General features: G+C 36.9%; 1 protein-coding gene across 3 annotated transcripts in view; it reads right to left on the bottom strand.

Annotated features, from left to right (window-relative positions):
* The window catches only part of BBS9 (Bardet-Biedl syndrome 9), a 303616-nt gene that overhangs the window by 116396 nt on the left and 160316 nt on the right, over positions 1 to 26904 (bottom strand). For all 3 annotated transcript variants that reach the window (XM_054059480.1, XM_054059482.1, XM_054059481.1), the window contains exon 22: positions 5862 to 5972. In XM_054059480.1, the coding sequence (XP_053915455.1) occupies positions 5862 to 5972 (111 nt within the window). The remainder of the gene's footprint in view (positions 1 to 5861; positions 5973 to 26904) is intronic.

Genomic DNA, 26904 nt, shown 5'->3' with positions numbered 1-26904 from the left:
AATATAAAGTCTGATCTAGAGCAAACAGAAATATTTCATAGATCTGTTTCAGAATTTTTACAGCATATTAAACACTCTGCAAAACAAATTCAAGGATATGGCTCTGCTCATTTGTGTAGTTAAAAGATAATATTTAGATCAGTACAGTACCAAAATGAACAGACTCAGCAGAAAGCTAGCAACAATTTCTATCCAAAAGATCTTTACCATCTAACTGTGTACAAAGCCAAGTGTTTAGGGATATCCCTTTCTAAAAATCAAACAAATTCAACCCTATTGCAAAACTTCATCTTATATTACATCACTTTCTGATGAGCTTCTTAAAGATGGCAGCGTCACACAGTTGTGCATTCATGTAAATCATGATTTTTAAGAAAAATTAAGCACGCAGCTAAATTTAAATGTATCACTAGACTCTTTAAAGAAAAATTGCTGAAATCTTGTTTAGTAAGTATCTCTGTAGGCTGGAATCATATGATAGTTCCTGAAACTGTAATGGCACAATGAAGAGAGCAATCTTTGATCATAAGGGTAAAGTTGAAAGACCCACTTAAACAGCACCTACAACAACTACATGAACATTGTCATGCAATGCTGTAGATAAAGTAATAAATAAAATTAATATAATACACCAAGTAAAACTTGTAGGAAAAGTTGTGTAGCTGTGCAACGTCTGGGTGCAACTTTCAAGGGCGTTTTGAAAATTTGGCTCAGAATGTCTTGTTTTATTGGAGTTCATAGCTCAACCTCACAGTCATTTATGTATAATTGCCTGTGTATTTAAGCAAAAGTAATAAGCCAGATGCTTCAAATTAAAAACAGTTAAAAAATTTATTCCAATACATAAATATAAATACTGAAGCAGTTTTTGGTCTTAGCTGCTACAGTATTAAATTATGAAAGTTTATTTACTTTACTAAATGTAACCATACAAGATGAGAGCTTTGAAATTTAATCTTTAAGTTGTCTAAATATTTGCATGACAGCAAAATACAAAGAATTTAACTAAAAACAGTGGCAGCACAGTAGCGAGTGCAAATGCCAAACTTTTGGGTTTGTTTGGTCTCATGAATAGCTTCTCAGAAATATTGGTATTTAAACAATAAATGCAAATAGTGGGTCATTCTCTAAGTTGCTCTCTCAGTAAGAGACAGTGACTATTCAAATATATTCCTTAAATATTTGAGACTCTCTTCATTTAGACAGATAATATACACGACAGATTTCAGGATCTTTGCTGAAAAATTCTGCCAGGAAGAGCAAGTCTTACAAGTTGTGAAAATGCCAACAGCTGCATGACATGACACTTTACAAATCTGTCTCCCAGTGTTATAAAATCTTGAACAACTAAGGAAAATACAAAGTAATTTGCACCACTGTTCCACTGAAGAAACCCTAACCCACAACCAAAAAGACAAAGATCTACTTTTTGGCCCAATCATTCTTTGATTCATACTAATTTTTCAACCAATTTTTCCACCAACTTAGTGGAGTTACCCACGATTTACCAGCACAAAACTCTGAAAACTCATAAAAATCATAAAAGAGCAACCAGATCCTTTCTGTCTAAAACACTCAGTAGGAATATTGGTTAGAAAAATACATTTTAGGAAGTTCTCTTTCATAGTAAGTAGCATGCAGCAGTAGGATATGCGGAATACAGAATACTTACACTTCAAGGGCTACATCCCAATAAATACATATCAACATTTTATCCTAAAGCTTATCATTAGCACAGTTTAACTGTTCAGAAAAAAAAGTTGGTTTAAGGTTGTTCACCTGGGAAAACTGTGCTGCTCTGTTCTCACTCTAACCAAAACACCAAGATCAAAGTCAGCAGGTAAAGATTTATCTCGCTAACATTACGCCTCCAAATACAACGTGCACAGACTCATTGCCTTGAGAGGGTAAGCAAGAAGAATTATTTTCCATTCACCAGGAAAAGAATGTTCAAGGGAGTACTTTTGTACCCACTCAGAGCAAAAGCTGTTGGCAAGAAGCTACTCATATAACTACAATAATATCATTAATTTCCAAATATCATGAACCTGATCCCATTTTTTACTATAGAAACACAACTTGGATTAAAAAAAAAAAAAACACAAAAAACAAAACAAAAAAAAACCAAAAAAAAAACCCAAAGAAAAAACTCAATGTGAACTATTTCAGCAACAAATAGAAAAACATCATTGAATTTATCCTCCAAAGAGACTCTGCGATTGGGCCAGTACCATTTATTCTCTCCTTGTCCAGGCTTGCAGATGTCACTTTCTGCTGTTCGAAGTAACTATTCCAAATAAAGCCAAAAGCCTTATTGACATGCTTAGCAGCTGCCTGGAAAATCTCACTACAATATATTGTACAAGCTAACTTGCAAGCCTGTGGCAGGATGCAACCCTACAGCATACTTTTTCATAGCAAAGCATAGTCTTCCAGGTCTTAGTCCCTCATTTCCCTCACAGTTCTGTGCATAGCTCATACAATGTACTTGAGCCAGTGACCTCTTTCCAAGGTCTACGTCTACTCAAGAAATTCGAAAGGTTTTTAAACATTCTCATCTCATGTGCAAAGAGCATACTAGTGTATGATGCAGTGACTGGTAGTCATCTCAATACACTACATACCACATCTCACTAGCAAGAAATTAGCAAACTTTTATACTTCCTAGGAGTAGCAAGAGTTTCATGTAAATTCACTGCTGAATAGTTATTTTGAGTTCAGGTAAATTCTACAGCCAGGGTTCAATGACATAGTATCACAGGTAGACTGCCAGCAATACTGGAGTTAGCAAGCTCAAGACTAACTGAATATCATCTATGCAAGCAGCAATCACAGCAGTAATAATGCAGAAACAGAGAACTCAAAGAGTCTGGCACAGAATTCAAGTCTTCCCTTGATCTTTGAGGCTTCCTCCTTTGCTTATCATTTCTCTATGTTCCAGCATTTGTCTTCAGCAGATTTATACAGACAAGCAATTTAACTATGAGCAATGGTGTCCAAGTACAGCACACCTCTGAGAGGACTTCCTTCCTTGTTTCTCATTAGGGAACGCCCACTACTTCCTGAGGGGACCTTTGTGATTCACTTCTTTTTAATAAATAAGGCACTTCCTTTTGCTTTGGTTTTCTACCTCTATGATTGTAGTTTTGACAACTGCCTGAGTTTTGCCCTAATCCATCGTGCTGTATCAGCAGGAGAAATCAGAGCTTAACCTTTGTTCTGATATAGATATAGAGGTGTTCCCGCTAAAGCAGTTTCATTATAGAATTCAACCTGTACAAACTCCTGTTGATAAGATTTAGTCTGGCACCAGATGGAGCAAGCACATAACCACACTTCTGACACCATTTCAAGGGGATAGTAATCTGTTGCCTTCAGATGAAGTTTTCCCATGACCTACAGAATTCTTTGAAACATTTTATTCCCTTGATTTCAAACTTCCTCTGTGAATACAGTCCGTTACTAGACATGTTTCTCTTTAAGTTTCCTGCACACAGATATCGGCCATTGTGCACATGTTCACGCTAAACTAGAGCTGAAGAGACCCTGATTTTTCTCTTTGGTTTTGAGCTACTTGGTGTTGTAGTTTCAATCTCTTTTCACTTATTTAAACCTCTATCATTAAATTGTGGGACTTTTTTTGTTAAAGAACATTAAGAAGCTTAGGCACGGCACATCAGTTCAGATGATACAGCCCAATGAAAAATATTAACCAAATGCAGGAACCTCTCTAAAGCCACTATAATTTTACATTGCCATTAAACTACCTCTACAGCTAGAGATGTGAATAACAAAAGCCATCGACAAGAAAAAGACAAAACCTCCCCACGTATTATAATCAAAACCTTGAACTCCCTCAGGAACTGAAGGAAGATACACTAAGAAAAAGAATTTTTACTCTGCTTTGTCCCTTTTTTCCTCTTCTTTGTCCCTTTTTTTTCTCTTTTTGACTGGATATAGTTAAATTAAATGCAAACTCATAAAAAAAGACACGTAAGATGCAACAAACATTCTTTGAGGGCTCATTGTAATCAATGTGGTCTTGCTGCAGTCTCTGGTGCCTAAGCAAGAACTCAGGCCAAAAATATCATGTACAGAAAAACATTGCAATGCTGTGATTTCATGCCTAATGTTACCTTATGGTTTAAGTAGCTCCCTTGGCTCCTACGCTTGTAGCAATTAGAATTTCCAGACAGCTCAGTGGCAGATATTCTAGGCGTTCTCTATATTGCAGCACCAACTGGCAGATGGCAGTCAGTTTTTAAAGCGAATGAATTAAATTCACTGGTATAACACATGGTTGTAAACCTAAAGACATTTTTAAAGCCTTCAAAGTTTTCATTCTGCTCTTTATAGTTAAAAAGCAACAACAGCCAGCTATACAATATTAAGTCTCATTTTTTATCATGGGATAAGACTTACAGTAGGATATGCAGGTATGAATACAGTTCTACACTATTCCTCTTGTGCTAGTCTTTCCAGCAATAAGGTTATTTAAACATAACAGAATACTATCTACTGAAGAATAAATATATGCTTGATCAGAAGAATGGAGCAACAGGCAAGGAGGGACTGCCTGCCACATGTTCTTGATGAATTAGTCTTGTTGCCTGAAGTTGGAATTTTATCTGGATTGTATCCTACATCAGAGAGATTATATACTTTTCCATTATCAGGAGGGTATTTAATATATCCAGGTGACAAAGGTTAAACTATACGTATGTTAACTTTGACAGCTTCCCTTCTTCTTGTGACTTGAAGTCCATGAGGACAGAAAGTGATTAGCACTCCAGAAAAGTGAGAGCTCTAGGCCTTCAGTGGATTTCACAGGTCATTTCTGTGAGTAGACACATTTTGGACATTAAGTTACACTACAGCATTATCACACATTGCTGTATTACCTGTCATTCTTCCCTGTCTACTATTAAATCTGCTGATGTAAATTCTGCTATTGCAATTAACCATGTATTCCAATCCCCTGCCTGCCTGCACAACAGTTAGCTGAGCAAACAAGCAGCTCAATGCATTTTAAATGCACAATTAACTGTTTTTTGCAGATGAATAAGAACTATTACTGGTTGCAAACACTAAGTTGCTCTTCTTAACTTCAATACCCATCTATAGTGAACACACCTTTACAAACAACATTCAAATACATTTAAAAATACATACCCCCTAGGACAAAATCATACAATAAAGAGGGAAAGAGGAGTGAAGGCTCAACATAGTAAACAAAAAGGGAAGTAGCTGCAGTTATATCCTGAGAGCTTACCAGGCACTTCATTAAACTGCAATGCACTACTTTATAACTCTGCTTTTAAAATATGTTAACACTATATCACAGTTCCCGGCAGCATGAAGTCTTTCCAGAAAATATGTCATCACTGTATGCAGCATATTTTATAGCCAGTATAATTTCATTTGATTATATCCAATGATATTTTTCTGAAATTCTAGGAAGTCTCCCCGCAAAAGATAAGTAGCAACCATATTTTAATCAGCTGGCACAAAGTCTAAGCACCAAAAAAAAAAAAGCCTTTATTACACCAAAATGTCCTCAGTTTCATTTTGCCTCTGTGAAAGAGCTTTATGAATAAAACCTGCAAGAGTCTCATTCAAGTATTATGCAGCACAAAACTTTCAACTGTGAAGTTATTTAACTCCAAGACTAATTTCTGCAGTTCAACTTATCCTGATAGAAGAAGCTGAAGAAGCTCACAATCCTACACATTGTACTATTATTGTAAGAAAATATAAAAATTATGTTAACAAAGCCTGAAATACATGTTATTTGTTTCGTATGTCCACAAGCATTGTATAAAGACACCTCTAAGTAAAACAACATAATTTTCTTTTCTTACCAGGCTTGGATTTCTGCTTCACGATTTGCCCATGACTGGGTAACGTTTGTGTGGAGCCTGGTATAACCATTCTGTCCTCTAAATCAGACTCTGGGATTGTAGTACAGCCACCTAGATGAAAATGGAAGAACCTTAGCCTAGTGTTTATGTAACAAAACAAATTCACCAGTACATAATTAAGGAAAAGAGGTGATAATCTAGCCAGCAGAAACATAAAAATGAAACGGTCTTCACTTTCACTTCACAGAAATGTTTGTTGAAGAAAACTATTATCATTGTTTAGAAGGCTGATTATGCCTTAATGACTTCTCTCTACTACTTATACTGCTTTGAAAAAAGTACGAATGTATTAAGACCAAAGAATATTTAAAAATCGTTGCACACAAAAGATGGAAATAATGCAATTTGTGTTAAAGATCAGATTACTGGGAGCTAGTAATTAAAGTAACTAAGTGTGAATGAAATAACTTCACAAAGTCAACTCAGCTTTTGCAACCGTTAGCTTGCTACAGAGAATGACATGACGATATCTTATGGATGGGCTATTAAATACAGTATTTTTATTACTTAGTGCTAGAGATACAGAAACATAGGGACATTTTCATCATCCAATAACACAGCACTAGCAATGCCTTAGTCAAGTGATAGTAACATGCATGGCATTACAGATTCTTGTATTTTCCAACATTGCTTTCCAAGTAGTTCATTACAGAATACAATTACTTATAGCCTTCTCTTCAAATACGTTTAAATGCTTACGTTTAAAATACAAAGAGACTGATAATCTAGTAGTGGTATCATCTGAAGACAACCACAGTAGCTTGTAGTAAAATAAGATTATGTCAATTTATTTCAAAATAGCTGTGATCAGCACATTGGAAGATTTGTAACTATTCCACAGCAAAAACAGGGCCTCACAGAAAGCACATTGCCAACAACGTAGTGCACAGCTGAGCTGCATTTCTTTCCCATAGCCCTCTCAGGATCACTATGAGCAAGCAAACAAATCCATGTAGTTGTCTATTGTGTTCTGAAAGCATGTTTATAAACAGCACATCAGCTCCCAATGGAGTACCCAGACCTTTACCTTGGAGCTGTTCTATTTTGAAAATAAATATTCTGCTGTAAGCCCCATAACCAGTGCATCCAACTTGCAGCAACACAAACTATTCTCTCCTTACAAACTATACAAGTAAAGTAATTAAAAATGAGGTTGCATCCCCAAACAGGAGAGCTGCAGTTCATCCAGCAGCTGCGGAAGCACTGGCAAAGAAATGCACACTGTCCTGCAGAAATCTACCACACTATCTAGGCTAGGGTAAAGCACGACAGTTGCAGTGAATCCTGTGAAAACAACAACTCCTATCAGATGAAGAACTGATACAGCATCCTTTGTTCCTAAGGAAGAGGAAAGACACAAGGGTCCAGTTACTCCCTGACAATAAAATATAAGATGCATCATGGTTTCCTGTTTGATTTAGAGCAAGCAATTTTTTTCCAGTTGAAAGGAAGGTTAGGAGTGAACATGTCAGCAATGTGCAGACTTATGACCCATGACAGCTTCAGATATTTAGGATACTTGCTATGAAACTGAAGGAGAAAATGGGAAATTAGAAAAATGTCTTCATATTGAAATACTGTAACACTGGGGCAAGGTCTGACATTGAACTAACTATAAATGCACCTACACCCTAAATGAAAATAAATATAAGTAAATTAATACTTCTGTTCCCATTTGCAAATTGTGACTAAAATGTGAACTGTGAGAATTGATGAAATGGAAACCACTGCTTTAAAAGTCAATTTAGATATTTTTCATTCCTGTTCTTCAGATAAAATCTATCCTATTAAATAGTAATCTGTAAGTGCAGGGTACAAAATTAAGGTTTCTTGCACAAAAGAACTATTAAGAATGGCATCACACATTTTAAAAGGCTTTATAACGTTTTCTAATAGCATCAGTGGAAACTCACCAAGTCAATTAGCAAGTATTGAATTTTTACATGGAAACAAAAGAACTTTTACAATGTTCACTTAGAAATTCTGTGACTTACAGAGCCTTGAGAACTGATGGCTTTCAATACCAAAATATTTCATTAGTCATCAATGCTGATAGTAATTGAATAGGAATCGGAAAAGGTCTATTTGCCCTTAAGTATAACACGTTACTTGCTGAAAGGAAGCAAGACTTCCTGCTCTTGATTTTGATGTGAGAGATTTGTTAAGATTTCCTTTTCATCTGATACCATCACAAGTAACAAAAATGAAAAGCAAAATTCACTCCTTCCATAACTTTATTTTCTTGACAGAGAATTGCAAGGACTGAAATGTTACCAGTGTTAGACTATGTTACATAAAAAGAAAATGTAGACAGAATACACAGAGCAATAGTATCAGCATCAATATTAAAATTAGCAATTATTCCTTACTTAAGCAAGGATACCAGTAGCTGTTTCCTGTGAATTGTTTATTAGATAACTGTTGTTTCATAAGGGCATTCCATGTGCTGAGAACACTGTTCTCAGTGGGGCAGGATTTCATGAGGACTCGGGGGTCGGGGAATTAACTAAATTAATGACCAGAGAAGAAAATAATATGTTATATTTTAACTCCTTTGAGGCAATGAGGCTTCCACGATCAAGGCATTTGTGCCCCCATATTACTACTATGTTCGTTTTCTAACACAAGTATTATCTTCTAACTGAAGAAGCTACTAGAATTTTTTGAACTATGTCCCTTAGCTTGTTCAAATGCTTAGGGCTACAGGCAGGGTGACAAACCTGCATCAGCCTAAGTGGTATCTGCTTCTTCCAATGGAACTAATGGTAAAGTCTGTTTTCTTACTCTAGTAGGCACAGGTGCCCATCCTTAAGATAACAATGAATATTCCTGACAACATGCTATGATTCCCCACAGGAAGAAAGGAGTGAAGACCACGCTAAGACAATTATCCCACTGACAGAACTGAAAGTTCAAGGTAAATTGTAAACTTTCACTGGACTAAAACAGAAACTGTATAAGGCACAAATCTACACCACTGAATACTTAAACCACAGTAGACCAGGATTTTGCAGTTCTAAAACATTTTCTGGCTCAGAAGGACAGCTATCTGTAAAAAATAAACCTTTCCTGCTAGGACTCTAAACTTTTTCATTTCATACTGCAGGGGTGCTACTGACGGTATCTACCCTCACTTCTCTGGTCAGAGACTAGCAGAACTTTTACTTCCAGCAAAAAAACCTCTTTGAATTCCTGTACATCTCTGTATACATTTCAAAAAGTATCCACTGCATGTCCATTTTAGCAAGCATTTAAAATTTCTATGAACCTGTAATGCTAATAGAAATCACAGTGGCAGAATAATTCACATTCATTCATAATTAAGTGAATACTACAGATCAGAAAAGTGAAATATTTAATGGAAAAAAAGGGAAAAAAGAGGCAGGAATAGTAGTACATAAATCTACACATTGGAAATGATCCAAGTTGAGAAGTTCTCCAGATGTCAGTCTGTAAATAGTGCTTCATAAAATTAATTTCCCCACTAATTGTTGGCAGGAATAATATCTAGAATGTGTTATTACATTTGACCCACTCTTTTCCCCTTTTCTGTCTTTTCTTGTCTGACATCACAGATCTTTTATCAGTTGTGATAAATTCAAGAAATGTAAGCTTTGGTCAGCAAAGCTGTTTGATAGGATACAACACATATAAAATTACACTCAAGCTAATTGCGAACTTTGTTCACCAAAGGAAATGAGACTTCTTTTGTTTATTTTCACTACATCTGTTTTTGTAACACATTTGGTTATTAACTTGGAAAAAGACACCCACACCCAAAAGAAACACAGACATTTAATACATATTGAACAAAAATTAACTACTGACAGGTTCCTATCACCATGTTTTCACACATTTTAACATGGCACTAGAAGTTGAAAAACAGGAAAACAAAAGTAGTATATGTCTAAAAAATGAAAAGGAACTTTGAGGGAAAGACTATTTGGGTTTTCTCTTTCTCTTCCACTCAATCATAATCTTAACTATGCATAAAGTTTCCATTTTCCTCTAAAATTAATATTTACAAGAGTCTACAGAAAGGAAAAAAAGCTTCCTGAGCAGTCTCTGGCAGTCAGAGAGTCAAAACGGGAGCAGGAAGCTCTCTTAAAAGCAGGTTTTGTCATCCATGTGTATACCTTTATGAAACAGATATAATCTAAAGAGCAAAATTATTTAGAATCATAGAATAGTTTAGGTTGGAAGGGACCTTAAAGATCATCTAATTCCACCCCCCCTGCCATGGGCAGAGATTCCAAAACTAAATGCAAAATCATGTTCATCTGGGTTTTCTATGCTGTCCGTAAGTTTTAGGAAAGCATATACTAAAAATGCAGTCTTAAGGCATTGGAGATTATTCTCTCCAAAACAGAGTTAATTGATTACTTCTACTGATTCTACCAGCTTCATTTACCCAAATCCTGTAAATTTTATTAGAAACAGCCCATCAGAAAATAGCTTGTCTGTTGAAGTAAACACTGCATGAAGGCTTTGTAGATAGGTAGTGCTATTGCTGCTTCCTAGAAGGAAGATAAATAATACTATCTATAGAAGAAAACAATAAATAACTGAGTGTGTGATGAGGTCCAGGGAACATTTATTCACATACCAGGTCTGGATTAGAGTCTGTCGTTTGAATATATACATTTCAGGAATGCAAGCATATGTTGGGGGAGACGGGAGAGAATTTCAACTGGTTCAGAAGAACAGACAACTATTTACCTTCAAGGAGATTGAGTCATATTGCTCTATGCAAAACATTGTTCACAAGCTCTTAACAATAAGAGAAAACTCAGTAATGCAGGTGAGTGAAAATAGGATTTTTGTCCCAGCTGTGAACATGAAATAAGATAATGCAATTTTCTACATGAGGCCTTATTGGGCAGATTCTTTCGAATGTTTGAGACAGCCTTGATGGAACAGTAGTCATTCTGAAACAGTTGACGAGGGGCGTATTTCTAATACAGATCAGAAACTGAATGAAATCAAATGAAAAACATTTGAGATGTACACTAATGCATGACTTCGGGTAAGAGAATACAGGAACAAAAACTATTGACATCAGATATACAGTGGATAACAGAAGCCAGTGAACTAGTAACTGGGATTTGAATGTAGGTACTGAATGTGTTGCAAAATTAAAGTGGTGGAGTTATATTCCTTAGTACTATTGTGATGTGCTACTGAAAAGGCAGTATACAGAACTGGTCTATTTGAAAAAGGATTATAAAGTAGTTTAATACACAGAACATGTAATTTTAGCTACAGAATATCAATAATAAATTCCAATAGCAATTGCAGTTGCTTTAATATTATGAGATGAATTAATATTATCAGAAATGGGAGTGTTATGGAAATGAAAGAAGAGCCAAAACCCACACAAGTAAGCGAAGGATGATAAAGTAAAAAGCTCCTGTGTGATGACTACAAAAAGGTGAATGCAATTCTGAAATGCACCTGACAATATTCCAAGGAAGGATCAAGAAAGCAGTAATACTAATGAACAAGGCATCTAGAATACTGTGTTCAATTCTTGTTACCATGCTCATGACATGTTAAATAAAGCTGAAAAATTTCAGCTAAAGGTTACTAAGATGATGTAGGAATCACTTACTTCATTGACATGTGAGCACACAACCAGTCTTGCTTACCTAAAAGGACTAAAAATGGAACAGACTGATCTTTACCAATAATGCAATTGGGCCAGAAATCCTTAGCATCTGGCAAAATAAGACATGCTTAGAACAAGAAAGAATTGATCTGAAATTAATTTTATTTGAAATTAAGTTTCCGTATACCAAGAGAGAAAGGGCTTTGAACTACATCTGAACAGAAATAATAGAGGTAAACAAATCATAGAATAGTTTGGGTTGGAAGAGACTTTAAAAATCATCCAGTTCCAATATCCCTGCCATGGGCAGGGACATCCCACTAAAGCAGGCTGCCCAAGGCCCCATCCAACCTGGTCTTGAACACCTCCAGGGATGGGGCAGCCACAACTTCCCTAAGCAACCTGTTTCAGTGTCTCACCACTCTCATAGTGAAGAAATTCTTCCTAATGCCCAGTCTAAGTCTGCCCCTCTCCAGTTTATACCCATTGCCCCTCATCCTATCACCACAAGCCTTTATGAATAGCCCCTCCCTAGTTTTCCTGTAGGCTCCCTTCAGGTACTGGAAGGTCGCTATAAGATCTCCTCGGAGCCTTATCTTCTCCAGGCTGAACAAGCCCAACTCTCTCACAGCCTGTCCTCGTAGGGAAGGTGCTCCAGCCTTCCCATCATCTTTGTAGCCCTCCTATGGACCCATTCCAAAAGCTCCATATCCTTCTTACATTGAAGATTCCAGAACTGGACACAATACTCCAGATGAGGTCTCACAACAGAGCAACAGTGGGGCAGGATCCCTGCTGGCCATGCTTGTTTTGATGCAGCCCAGGATACCGTTGGCCTTTTGGGCTGCAAGCGCACATTGCTGGCTCATGTCAAGCTTCTCATCAACCAGCACCCCCAAGTCCTTCTCTGCAGGGCTGCTCTCAATCACATCATCCCCCATCCTGTATCGAAATCGGGGATTGCCCTGACCCAAGTGTAGGGCCTTGCACTTGGCATTGTTGAACCTCATGAGGTTCACACAGGCCCACTTATCCAGCCTGTCCAGGTCCCTCTGGATGACATCCCATCCTTCCGGTGTCGCAACTACACCACTAAGCTCAGTGTTATCTGCAAACTTGCTGAGGCTGCACTGAATCTCACTGTCAATATCATTGATAAAGATATTGAACAGTACCAGTCCCAGTACAGACCCCTGAGGGACACCCCTGTCACGGATCTCCATCTGGACACTGAGCCATTGACCATTACTCTTTGAATATAACCATCCAGCTAGTTTCTTATCCACCTTACTGTCCATCCATCAAATTCATCTCTCTCCAATTTAGAGAGAAGGATGTTGTGGAGGACCACGTCAAAGGCTTTACCAAAGTCTAGATAGATCACATCCATTGGTTTACTCATGTCCGCTGCTGCGTTGACCCCATCATAGAAAGACACCAAGTTGGTCAGACAGGACTTGCCCATGGTGAAGCCGTGCTGGCTGCCATTAATCACCTCCTTGTCCTCCATGTGCTTTAGCATAGCTTCTAAGAGTATCTGTTCCATGATCATCCCAGGCACAGAAGTGAGGCTGACTGGTCAGTAGTTATCAGGATTGTCTTTTCTACCCTTTTTAAAAATAGGCACATTACCCTTCTTCCAGTCACCAGGGACTCCTCCTGAATACCATGACTTTTCAGATATCATGAAGAGCAGCTTGGCAACCACATCTGCCAATTCCCTCAGGACTCTGGGATGCATCTCATCAGGTCTCATGGACTTACATATGTTCAGGTTCCTCAGGTGTTCGCGAACCTAATCCTCCTCTACTGTGGGAAGGGGTCTACCCTCCTGGCAGGGGGTATTTAAGTATTTATGATCAGAAAAAATGTATTTATGAATGAGATGAGGTTAACTTTTTCTAACACAGAGATGGAATTTCTAAGCAAGGCTTTTCCTTTTTTTCCTCTTCTCTCCCCTCCAAATAGAAAGTATAGGCAATACGGGACAAAACAGATACAGAATTTTCCATGTGTATTCCGAATTAATCCAAACGCCTATTATGTAATTATGATTAGTTATCTAATCATTAGGGCATTAATGAATTACTATTTTCTATTTATCTAACAATATTTTCACTGCATTTAAAGTGAACATGAGACACCACACAAAATCTAGGTAATTTAATGAGCTGTAGTAAGTAAATAATCAGTTCACAATGGAAAATAAAAAATATAAATATTTTGGGACCAAAGCATCATTAACAATATTTCATTAAAAAAAAACAGCAGTGGTATTGTAAAGACTTCAGAATATCTAGTTTTGAAAATTCTGGTTCCCAGAAGTATTTGGCAAGCAAATTTCCTAAATTTATATTTGGAGAGACGCTGGACTATAAAATGCCAAGTGCTGAAACTTAATACAAGTAATCAGACACTGTATTTTTAAGAGAGTAATGAACTAGTCTCCATTCTTCTGTATCTCCAGATACTACTTAGAAATAAGCAACTCAAGTGACAAAATATACACGGATACAAGCATCCTCTTTTAATCTTACTGAAATAAACCCAGTAAACACCTATCTGGTGCCTTTCCAAGATAAACACTATATAGATTCATAGGGAATTGGAAGTCTAGGAATCAGAGTACTCATAAGAGAGAAAGAGAATTCTTTTCTTTTATAATACAGAATTTCTCTCCCACACTTGAAATGCAATCCCTGCTGAAAATACTTTTCTGTTAATTTCATCAAAGACAGTACATTGTTTTCATGTATTTTAAATTTCTATTTCTCAATTATACCCAAATATCAGATTCGTCCAAAACACGTGAAACCTGAGTAACATTGTATTTGGTCTAAAAAAAGGCACTTCTACTTAGTGACCAACTATGATTTTTATTAATTGTACTAAGAGCCAAGAACTGATCAAAATATAATAACCCATCTTTGATCCAATACTGCAATAAGAAACACACATTATTCACTTTTATTTTAATCCCACTAGCATTTAATATTTCACTTACTCTGCATTCCACTGACCAAATAAATCCAGGTATTTTCTTATGCTACCTAAATCTTTTATGATATTAAAGTCTCTAGGAATGATTTTTAGAAAGAACCAAAAAAGGCAACTTTGGTTCCATTTAGCATCATAATGACACTCAATTAACCTAGTTTATTTGGAGGAAATTAGCACAGAACTGTACATAATACCATAAAATTACATTTTATCCTGCAGACAGAATTTTATCCCTACCAGAATTTTTTACTCTACAAACTGCAGAAAGTTTCATTAATTCACTTGTACCACACCTATATTGGTGTAAATCATGTAGTTTTACTAACATCTACAGTGTTCAAATGTTACAAATATGACACAACTGAAAGATAAAAGAGATATTCCATTACTGAAGTTACACTGGATCTTTACTCTTGTTTAAGGATGAAGGATGTAATTCATAGAAGCAAACAGTTTGTATAGTATCTGCTGCAAGTATTTTCAGGAGTCAGGAGATCAGCGTGCTTCATGTGATAAACCTTAAAGAGAACTAACTTTACAGAACGGCCAAGTACCTTTCTACCAAACACAAAGTACCTGAAGATATGAGAAACCATGCTCCTGAAAACCTCTAATAACTTGAAAGAACTTTGGCACTGAACTTTTCAGAGAGGAGGAAAAGAATCCATTTGGCTAAAGTCATCAAATGAATTACATCCACTATAAGATTATGGATATTCAGGGAGAACTGTGTTCAAATCCAATCTGCTTTTTTTGGTAAAAAAGCAAGGTCTGTTTTTACAATAAAATGCTATGCCTGAAACAAAGTAGCTTTTTATACGGGAAGGCACAGGATTAACTGTTCTGCTTCATCTTATTTAAAAGCTGACATTGCTGCTACTGTCCAAGATGATAAATAAAGTAAGTGACATAGCAAGTACAATACCAAGATGCTCTCAGTCAGCCACTTTTATTATGCCTTATGCTTATTTAATTCTTTCAATCAATTCTCTAAGTTTAACCTGACTGAGACAAGAAGTTACTCATTTAAAAAAAAAAAAAAAAAAAACCAAACCAAAAACACAACTATTTTTGAAACCATGATTGCATACCCTGACATCTGTCAAAGTACAAAGTGAAAGTTGTATGGAAAAGGTAGCCCTACTTCTCTTCCCATCCAAATCATATTTTTCTTGGGTTTGTACTTTAGTAGATGCTAAAGAAAGTCTATGTCAAATCAAACATAAATCTTGTAATGCGTAGTTTAAATAAAACTTAATTTAGAAACGTCTGTCTCATCTGAAAGGAAGCTATAGAAAGCAATCTAAAGACTACAGGATTAAATACATTATGCAAAATAGAACTAAAAGTACCTGGCAAAAAAAAAAAATACAGAGACAAATTATTTGAAACAACAGAATTTTACAGATTGCTTTGCACAATCACACCAATCAAGAAAAAAAAAAGAGGAAACAAGTTTAGAGTTGCTTTTTACTGAACTGTATATTGTTCCATACCTGCATACATCCTTTCTTTAAAAGTAAAAATATGTTTCTCCTGAATGAACTGAATTTTCAGCTGCAGCTTTGCAACTATTTCAAGCCAGTCATGCAAGTTTTCAACAAAATACAAAGTTCAGTCTATCATCCCATTTTTTTGGTCCCCATTATCTCCACCGTGTTGGCACAAAGGTACACCCGAAGGTGTGTGATACATCAGATCTAGACACTCATCTAGCTGAAAATACAACAGTAAAATGCTAAAAGGCTAATCATGCAAATCACAAAAGAATTTGTTGCAAGGGACTTCAGGAGGTCACTTAATCTAACATCCTAATCAGAGCAGGTCCAGCTAGACCAGGTTGCTCTGGGGCTTACCAAAAGAAGTTCTAAATGTCTACAAAACAGATTTCACCACCTTTCTGGGCAACTTCTTCCTGTATTTGACACAGAATAAGAGATTTTACCACGTTGTAAGTCACACAAATTCCCGCTGCTCTGACTTACCCCACTTCCTTTCTTACTATCATCAGGCACCTTTAAGAAGTCTGAGGCCCCATCCCAGACTCACAATTCTCCATTTTTAGACTTGAAAACAGGAAAAAAAATAACACCAGCAATACAGCACAAGTATGTACAGAGGAGGAGGCACTCCGTTCCACATAAGTGCAGGATTTCAATACTTCTGCAGTAACTACAACACAGTATATATTACATGGCATGTCTAAAGAGGAACAGAGTTTACCCACACTTCACTTTGTGCCAGTGAGAAAGCTGGTGATACAAGATTCAGCGAAAGAAATGTCTTCCAATAGATGTAGTAGCCAAAACAAAGCTCTTGGGCATTCAGCAAGAAGAGGACGGGCCTGACCAAAGGGTCTTTTAGCATAATGCCTAACATCAAAATGAAGTAATGATGCAAAGTAATGGAAGTGTCAAAAACTGGAGGGGTGGGGTGGGGGGTGTCCTCATTTAAATTAGGGACCAAAATCATAGGCTTATTGTGTACCACTGCACTCTGACCTTCTTTGAGTGTAATCAAAAAATCTCTTCTGGTCAATAATCTTACCTAATATACACATGCTTCATAATTTTGCAGCAACGAAGCTCGTGAAGGGGCTGGAGAACAAGTCTTACGAGGAGCGGCTGAGAGAACTGGGGTTGTTTAGCCTGGAGAAGAGGAGGCTGAGGGGAGACCTTATTACTCTCTACAACTACCTAAAAGGAGGTTGTGGAGAGGAGGGAGCTGGCCTCTTCTCCCAAGTGACAGGGGACAGGACAAGAGGGAATGGCCTGAAGCTCCGCCAGGGGAAAAAAATTCTTCACAGAAAGAGTCATTGGGCACTGGAACAGGCTGCCCAGGGAGGTGGTCAAGTCGCCTTCCCTGGAGGTGTTTAAGGAACGGGTGGATGAAGTGCTGAGGGACATGGTTTAGGGAGTGTTAGGAATGGTTGGACTCGATGATCCAGTGGGTCCTTTCCAACCTGGTGATTCTGTGTGATTCTGTGTGTGATTTTGTTCACAGGAAAAAAACAGCAACATGACTGGGTCTCAGTTTCAATGTCTTTCCTATGATCCATAACTGAAATAATAAATGAGACCTTATGCATAAGAACCTGTCACTTAAAGACAAATTTTGTAACACAACTCATATCTAGCATTTACTATCTACAGTATCTACCCTACAGAATTTCTGAAGACTTTCTAAGTTTGATTAACAAAACATCTGATCCTCTATTTGCCTCAAATATACCATTTTCCCTAAAGCTGAGTATGGAAACATCAACCTTTCCTTAACTGTGAAGCTGAACATTTCAGACTTCCTAAATAGTAAAACATTTCTCTCATTTACAGTGACATTAATCTTCAGGTTTATTTTCAAGGAGAGTAGAGTGACACTTAAGTGACAGACTTATCAATATAGAGACTTTTCAGCAACAAGCTAGGCTCGTTCATAAAAGCCATAAGCAGTCTTGATAGTAATTAGAGCTTCAAACTATAGTAAAGAATTTCCCAAGGTCTAAGACACATTTTTGTAGTTCATAACCAATCTGAATAACATTATACCCACGTGTGGTGGGTTGACCATGACTGGATGCCAGGTGCCCACTGGGCCACTCCACCACTACCCCTCCTCAAATGGACAGGGGAGAAAAAACATAATGAAAGTCTCATGGGTCAAGATAAGGACAGGGAGACATCACCCACCAATTACCATCACGAGCGAAAGGGACTCGACTTGGGGAAATTAATTTTACTTATTGTCAACCAAACTAGAGTAAGGTGATGAGAAATAAACCCAAAACTTAAAACATCTTCCCCCCACGCCTCCCTTCTTTCCAGGCACACACTTCTGATTTTCTCTACCTCCTCTCTGACAGTGGCACAGGGGAACTGGGGTTGCAGTCAGCTCATCAAATGTAGTTTCTGCTGTTCCTTCCCCCTCACACTCTTCTCTTTCTCCAGCATGGGGTCCCACCTATTGGCTACAGCTCTTCACAAACTGCTCCAGGGTGGCTCCTTTCCATGTGTTCTTTCCATGGGCACAGTTCTTCAGAATCAGACTGCTCCAGCATGGGTCCCCCACAGGATCACAAGTCCTGCCATCGAACCTGCTCCAGAACAGGTTCCTCTCTCCACGGGTTCACAGGTCTTGTCAGGAGCCTGTTCCAGCCTGGGGTTTCCACAGGTTCACAGACTCGGCATATGCACCTCCATTGGCTGCAAGTGGTTATCTGCTCCACTGTTAACCATCACAGGCTGAAGAGGGACAACCTGCCTGCCCGTCATCTTCCCCACGGGATGCAGGGGAATATCTGCTCTGGCACCTGGAGCACCTCCTCCCATCCTTCTTCTCTGGCTTTGGTGCCTGCAGAGTTGTTTCTCTCACAAGTTCTCACTCTTCTCTTCTGGCTGCTGCTGCACATGGCTTTTTCCTCCCTTCAATACGTTATCCCAGAGGTGTTACCATCATCGCTGATGGGCTTGGCCTTCACCATCAGTGGGTCCATCTTGGAGATGGATGGCATTGGCTCTATCGGACATAGGGAGGCTTCTAGCAGCCTCTCACAGAGCCACTCCTGTAGCCTCCCCCCCCATCCAAACCTTGTCATGCAAACTCATACACAGAACTAGACAAAAAGTACATACTAGAATCCCTAAATGCAGGCTATAAAGGCTAATTGGTTTGGAAGGTCAAGTTAAACATTATTTGAAATTGGCTTCTACTGTCTAAAATAATTCTCAAATTAAGATAGACTTTTGCAAATGTGCATATGCGTTAAATTATTTGGTGGACTTTTCCCTATCAACCTACTGATTAAAATAGCATCACAGCTGCTGCTCTTCTTATGCTCCAGCAATGTCACTCCTTCTTTACCAGTTATTTTTAAATTCCACCTCTTCTTTCTTTAAACGTTCTAGCCACAGCATTAACATATCATGTTTGCTTTCCTTCTCTACTTGTACATCACTTGAAAGAGATCAACTTAAGTCCAAATAACTGTATCTGAGCAGCAAACCAAATATCACCTAACCATAGTTTGCTGCCATCAAACCTATGATCTTTCATGTTTACTTCTTTTGACAATATTTCAACAAAAGTTTAGTAACAGCATGAGCAATTTCTTAGTCCTTACAATGTGGACAATATCTAAAGTTATGTTGAATATTTTAGAGTCAAACTGACTACAAATGCTATCAAATACCACCATCTTCGTATCATTAGACAGCAGAAATACTTCATATGAAAAAATCAATTACATCTTTTTGACCAATTTCTTTTTGTCTCATTTTATACCAACTTTTACTCTGACAGCACCAAAATTAATCCTGACCTCAGTAAGACCCACACTCCTTAATTAAAAGAAATAATTTGATGGGAGATAATTTCTATAGAAAAAACACCCACAAACCACATACCCCGCCCTCCACAAAAAATCCCACTATGTAAACATCATGCTATTTAATTGCATTAAAAATCTCTGCTTTTATAAAGAATTCATTGTGTACCCAACCTCAATGAATGTCTGTGGCATTCTGATTCTTTTGCCTACTTAAAATGTGTGAAACACACTGTAAGCTGTCTTGGCTCCCCTCCATAAAATAAGCTTAGTGATTTCATACACGGAATGACCAAAGGGCAAGGATACATTTCATTGATTTAAAAAAAGTGTTTTCTGCCCCTTTGCTTTGATTTGGTCATGTCTACAGTACTAGGTAAAGCAGAGCAACAGCAGCCTGCCTTGAGAGTGAAGGAATTCATGTTGAGGATTCAGTGTCAGTGTCCACTCTGATCATGTTTAAAAGGTTTTTAACTCTGATCTGTTCTGAAACTTCAGATTTTGCTCAAAATTTCATATTCAACAAATAGGTCCCATCAGGTCAATATACCCACTTCCTCGTGTGAAAATTATTAAATCAGACAAGAATCGAGAATACAATACATCCCTAAACACACGAGGAGTACATGACAATACATTATGAGGTTTAAAGACCTGAGAAAGCTTATTTTAATTCAGTAGTCATTTCAACATGTTCATGAAATTTTCTTCTACGTATAACTAACCACCAATTCCCAGATGGATTCATTAATAACTTTAAATGTAAGATAAAGTGATTAAATTATTATTATTATAACTTTTATGAAACACTACAACACTTACAGTAAGACACTAGCTATACTTCCTTCATATATAGACAAATTGTTACAAGTACTAAACAAGAAGCTCTGTTCACAGAGTATAGACATTCCCTTTCTGAATAACCCCAAACAAAAAGAGAACTTGTAAAAGACATTGTCTAGATAATGATTCACCTAAATAGAGTTACTGAAATCCAGATTTAGTTTCCGTTATGTAGTCAAATGGTCTGCAGGTATAATATCTTCAGTTGGCACCAGGCTTAATGCGTCTTTATTGATCTGCCCATAGCTTAAGTGCACACGTAAGGATATGGATTGTAAAAAAATTCTTGCTATCGATTACTGATTATGGAAATACAATACATCTTGCAGCAGGCACCTGCACTTTCTCTAACGTGAAATGTCACTTACAGCAGAGTGTTCACTGTATCCTGTGAATTCTCTAACACTTGTGGTATTTTCTATACATCAGCTAAATGGCTCAATTTGTTAAGCACCAATTACACAACAGGCCTTCTCTGTTACAGCCTATGGTATAAGCGATAACTTATCATTAGATTCTTTGTATTTAGGTTGCATCAACAGTAATGTAAAATTATGATTGTATAATAACAAGGTCCATTCATATTTTTCATATTTCTTGTCTTCCCCAAGAGATCCTTAGTTTCTCCTCAGCTGTAGAGGTGCATCTTCTGTACCTTCCTTTTTGTCCAAACACTGAAGGAAGACCCAACTGAAACAAACTTAAACTCTGACAGTACTTTTAGAAGTCTGCTTCAGAGTCTGCTCTCATTCGTTTTGCTAAATTGGAAGGTTATCAACCACTACATGAGCATGAGGGGAACAGCAACAAGCAGGAGAAATCCTGACTAAATTAAGTCAATGGCAATACTCTCAGCAACTTCAATGGGGCCAGGATTTCACCATTATCTTGTTGATCACAACACTTATTTCACTGTTCAGACGGACCAGACTGCTGTGCCTGCCAAGAATGTCTTAATACAATCTACCATGGTCAGTTTTAATTGAATATACCTCTATATTCCTTTTTCATTCTACCAAGGTAAACTGTTGACTTGCCAAAAATTTTATAATTTACAAACAGCATCCACAAAGATCTTTCTTTCATCTTAGAAAAGAGCCTGATGTATCAAAGCTCTCCTTAGCATAACCTTACTACTAGTCTGCAAATGAATACTTATCGCCCCTTCACCACTGGTTAACAGCCACTAACATTCATAGCTGCTCAAGAGGCATACGTGCATTAAAAATGAATGGTTTTAACTAAGAAATGAAGGCTTCCTTGGTTTGGCAACATTCTGTTGCAGAAATCTTCATATTTTTCAGTGAATCACAAAATATACACCGGAAGGAATATCTTCTATATAGCATGAACTCAAATTCAAAGTAGACTAACCACGAACATTATAAATGAACAACTCTTGTATTTCCTCACAGTGCTTACAGTACACAATGTAACTACACTAACCAAAATGATCTCATGTATATGTAATTCAATAGCCAGGGAGAATCAAGTTATCCACATGAGAATCAATTTTACACTGAACTAGAACAAATCTCTGTTTTCAATGTGCTGCAAAGACAAGCAAAAATAAAGGCTCTCTTTTGACACAGATATCAGTACTTATTATTTTGAATTATTGGAGAAATCTGTTGCAAGACTGTACAACAAGCATTTTTCCCCTGACAAGTAATTAATGAAATAATCAAGTAGAACTGGTTAATTTGTTCTCCTCGGACCAGGTATCACAAAGAAATAATTCTGCCAATACGCTGACTGCGTAGAGAAACGTGGCAGTTGTTTACTGCCACAAGCATTGTAAGAACCTGTCTTACTCTGAGAAAGGCTTTTAGGATAGATCCCAGGAGCATAGGAAAATCCTATCTATAATATGGAATATGGCCCTTACTAGATCTTGACCTCGTTAATCACTTCATCATACCTGGCTGGATTCTACTTTACATTACTCCATAGAATTTCCTTCTTTTCAACAACTTATGGTAGAACATAATCAGACCCAGGATATCTAACATTTATTCGACTAACTTTAATCTCCTGTGTCGCTCCTGTCACCTTATTGTCTGATTTCTCAATGACCCAATCCAAATAAGAATGTCAATTTATAACTTCATTTATAGATCCCCAAACAGCAACCTAATACCCCTAATGACTACTCTGGTTATAAGAAACTCTCTCCATTTTAGAAAAGATAAAACCCCAAAATTACTAATTCTTATCTATTTAAATAGATTTTAAAATTGGAAGGAAACAGTCTGATCATTTAGCAAGACTCTACTCTGAAGTGTCCTCCACAAATTCCTATATGTAATTCAAGCATCCATTTATTTCTAAGCTGCTTTCAAGAATGTCACTGGCAATTATTTTTGTTTAAAAAAACCCTGTTTCTTTTTAAAAAGTGCTAGAAGAAACACGTGCTTATCAGTATGCTGATAGAGTTTTAAGATAACTGTGAAAGATTTCTCAATGTAGCTATAAAATTTAATATAGTTCACCACCACATAACTTACATTAAAAAAGGTTGTTCAGAATATTTATTACCCTCTAGTTGCTCTATTTCTGTTCAGCCATCCATTTGAATTGAGGCATCCTTCATCATTCATATACATCAGACCTTCTCTTTGATCTCTAATGGTAAATTTAAAGGCTGAGCAAAAGTTCTTTGAAACACTGTGTGGCACAGCTGCTTATTGTTACATAGAAGACAGTAGGTCATTAAAATTGAAACTCAATTAATATAGTGGAACATCCCCCTAATCATATCCCAACTTTGAAGTAATACCCCTTTCGGTGATATCTCTAATTTACAGTTAACTAGGTTTCTTCAACTGGAATAACAGTCAAGCTTTGCTTAAGGTCAGAATTAATAAAGTGCATCTTTCATCAAAAAACAGAGAGCTATTGGCAATGCACCCTGCTGTGGTATTTGCACTTATAATACACAGCAAACGCCCAACAGATACATACAGCCTACCACATTCATCACACAAAACTCAACAAGCCTGTGGTTTCTAGGGGTTTGCTGAAGGGTTTTATAATCCTTTAAGAAAGTACTTTAGCAGTTATTAGCTAACTACACATCATTTTTCCATTAGTGCTTTACACATTCTAATTAGCAAGGAATGAGCTAAATCTTTGCCTCGAAGTGTAACCGGATCAAAATGAAACCTTTAGGATTCAAGCTAATGTAGCTTTTCACTTTTGCTTGCCCCCTTATCAGCACTGTGGTTCAGCCAGTGACACAATTGAAAAAAAAGGACTAGTTTAAAGAATTTTCAAATCTGCCAGTGCCATGAAGCACCTCAAGTTTTATTTCATTATATTTTCCAGCTCAAATCCCAGACCAAAGTGTTAGAGATGCATAATCTGAATAAACACAGAGCAAGGGAAACATGAATTTATGGACTTTCATTTACTATATGAACACTAGTTGAACTATCCATACCATTTTCGTGAGTAGACAAACAGTTGACCGCTCACAAAAAGTGGAACAGTCATAAACATGATCGGTCTTCCAAAATTATCTTATTCTTTCAAAATTAAGAAAAGAAATCTGCAAGTTCCATACTAATTACATACAAATCTATAACAAGGCATTCAGATTCAGGAAGACGTCACCCTTTTTCTCACTATGAAAAAGACATGTAGGCCATGTGAAGGCAACTCACAAGGTAGCTACCAAGGAGCTTTATTGCAGTCAGATCTACTTCTATCTGAGCTGAAGGTCATCACTCAAAAAGAAAAGGAAAAATAGTAAAAAAATTGAGGGTGATTCTATACCACATTGACTGCCACCCATAATCCAAGATGCTACCTTAAAATGCCACTATTTCAATCTTAAGATGATGAGCAAAGGTACGAGCTATCCTTGCAGACAAATGGGCTGCATCCCATACTCTCTAAAACCCAGCCTGTCCAAGCATATCTACTCCAAGTCTGGCGATCCAACCACCCAGGCTGTGGAAACCGCCCTGTGTTACCAGATGGATCTGGCTGCATAATACGTTCCCTGAAGTCCAAAAGCTCTCTCACAAATCAGTCTAGTTAAACTTAGGGAATGATTCTTCAATTGCAGTGTAGATTTCCATTGTAGAAGAAAAAAAAAAAAAAAATAGGACAGGCTCTCTGAAACTCACAACCCAAGAATGTCATTTTGAGCTTTGTTACATGTAGTTATGCATTTTAAAAATAATCTAGTATAGAATTTGTCATGCTTAGACTAAGACCCAAGGCCATTTCTGCTTCAAATGTTAAAGCCACTCTTTTACCTACTAAAGTTATAAGACCTTCCAAACTATTTTTTGTTGTTGTTTCAAAAAAAAGCATTGGGAACTTTTCTGTGTGCAACTCAAAACCAGCTGTATTTTGCAAGTGAAAACTTTCCAAGTGGCTGGCTCTACGCAGACTTTTGGCAAATCTATTTGAAAAATTGAAAACTGGGGGCCTGAGCCAAAGCTTACTGAACTCTATGGAAAAACTCCCATAGATTTCATCAGCATTTGGATTAGGACCTAAAAAAGTCTGAAGTAATTGAAAAATCAGTCCTATATGTACAAAATACAAAATTTTCACTAGGTTTAGATTTATTAGACTCCTTTACGGTAGTGTGGAAGAGCAAATACATTATAAGTGGTGTTAGTGATGTACATATAGTTTTGCACTATTAATTCACCACAGAGTTCCACAGACTCATTCATGTTACTTACACTGCCTACATAATAAAAAAGATTAAATCAATCCCACATACATCAACACCTTTAGATAATTTTAAAAAGACATGAATACTGAGAAAAAATATTATCTCTATCAGGTAGGTTGTTCTTGAAACATCCCAGAAAACCAAAATTTAAAGGAACCAAGGGAAGGAAAACTGTTAAATGGAAATCCAAAGTATGACTGGACATACAAGACTTATTCCTCATTAGTAACATACCTTAAATAAAAGGACTATCCTATGTGAATAAAGTTTTGCTTTATTTAAAAACAGATTACATAATTTGTACAGGATCTTAAAATTACTATCTGGGTTTTACTTTTTCTAATTTTTTACTTTCTATTATTCAGTCTTCTGAAATGGAAGGTCAGAGGCTGCACTCTTTCTCCTTTAGCAACACTTTTTCCACAGTTTTGAACCATTTGCTTATTGGTGCGGATTTTAGAAGTTTATTTCTACTTGTGTTCTCTTAAGGACTGAAGCAATATAGAAGTAAAGCCCAGTGACAAGCACAATCATTATAGGAAATTCTTTCAACTGACAATTATTTTCACCAAAAGCTTACCCCAACTTTATGAATCATTTGTGACCACTTATACTTAAGTAGGACATATTAAAATTTAATGGATTTCAATGCAAAGAGCCAGCAATAGGATTGTACACACCAAGGCACTAATGTGTTGATCCTAACTGTACTTAGATGAGGCAAGTTGGAATTGCAATGCTGCCAACTAAATTTCATAGTTCAACAAATGAATTAATCCCAAATCTCAAGCGGGATTTCTTTTTTATTCATTATGCATGACATTTTCCTCTTTAAATTACTCATTTTTTTTAAATATGTTATTGCTTTAGCCTTCTTAACCTTTGTACTCCTTCACTCTGTAGTTTTTGCCAGCTGTTATATCAATTAAGGAGGGGAGATTTTCCCAACAAAATAAAAACCTTTTCACAACCCTGCACAGAATTGTGTTTTGTTACTCTTCCATCTTGTTTTGTCCCTTTACAAAACACTGGAATCTTGGAATGTTCAGAAAGAAAAAAAAAATATTTTCTATCAGTGCCTTCTTTTCAATAAAAAACCCCAAACATTTATTTCAATACTTTGCCATTCTTTATGCCCTGAAAATTAATGACTCAGAGAACTATCATTTGAGTCTAGCAGAGTGATGAAATTTGACTGAATTCATTAAAAGCAAAGACTACCTCAGATGTTCTTCCTCATTCTCTTCCCATGCTGATATTCAGATTTCCATTTTCACCACTCAGAATTATATAAGAACAGGCTGCAAAGGCAAACTGTCTCACTATAATCTATTAATCTGTAACCTGTGTTTCAAAAATCCAACTGTATGTAGGAGTTACAACACAGGACCGCAAGGCATATTTGAATTCTATTTATACACGTGTTATTGGTTCATGGAATGACCTCAGGAAAGTCACTTAACTTCTGAATAGTTCACCTTTCCTTTCCATAGAAATAAATAACCAAAATTACTAA

The sequence above is a fragment of the Cuculus canorus genome, chromosome 2 (assembly GCF_017976375.1).
Source record: "Cuculus canorus isolate bCucCan1 chromosome 2, bCucCan1.pri, whole genome shotgun sequence".
In the NCBI taxonomy this organism is placed as follows: Eukaryota; Metazoa; Chordata; class Aves; order Cuculiformes; family Cuculidae; genus Cuculus; species Cuculus canorus.
The sequence above is the reverse complement of the archived record's forward strand: the minus strand, read 5'-3'. Positions and strand labels throughout refer to the sequence as shown.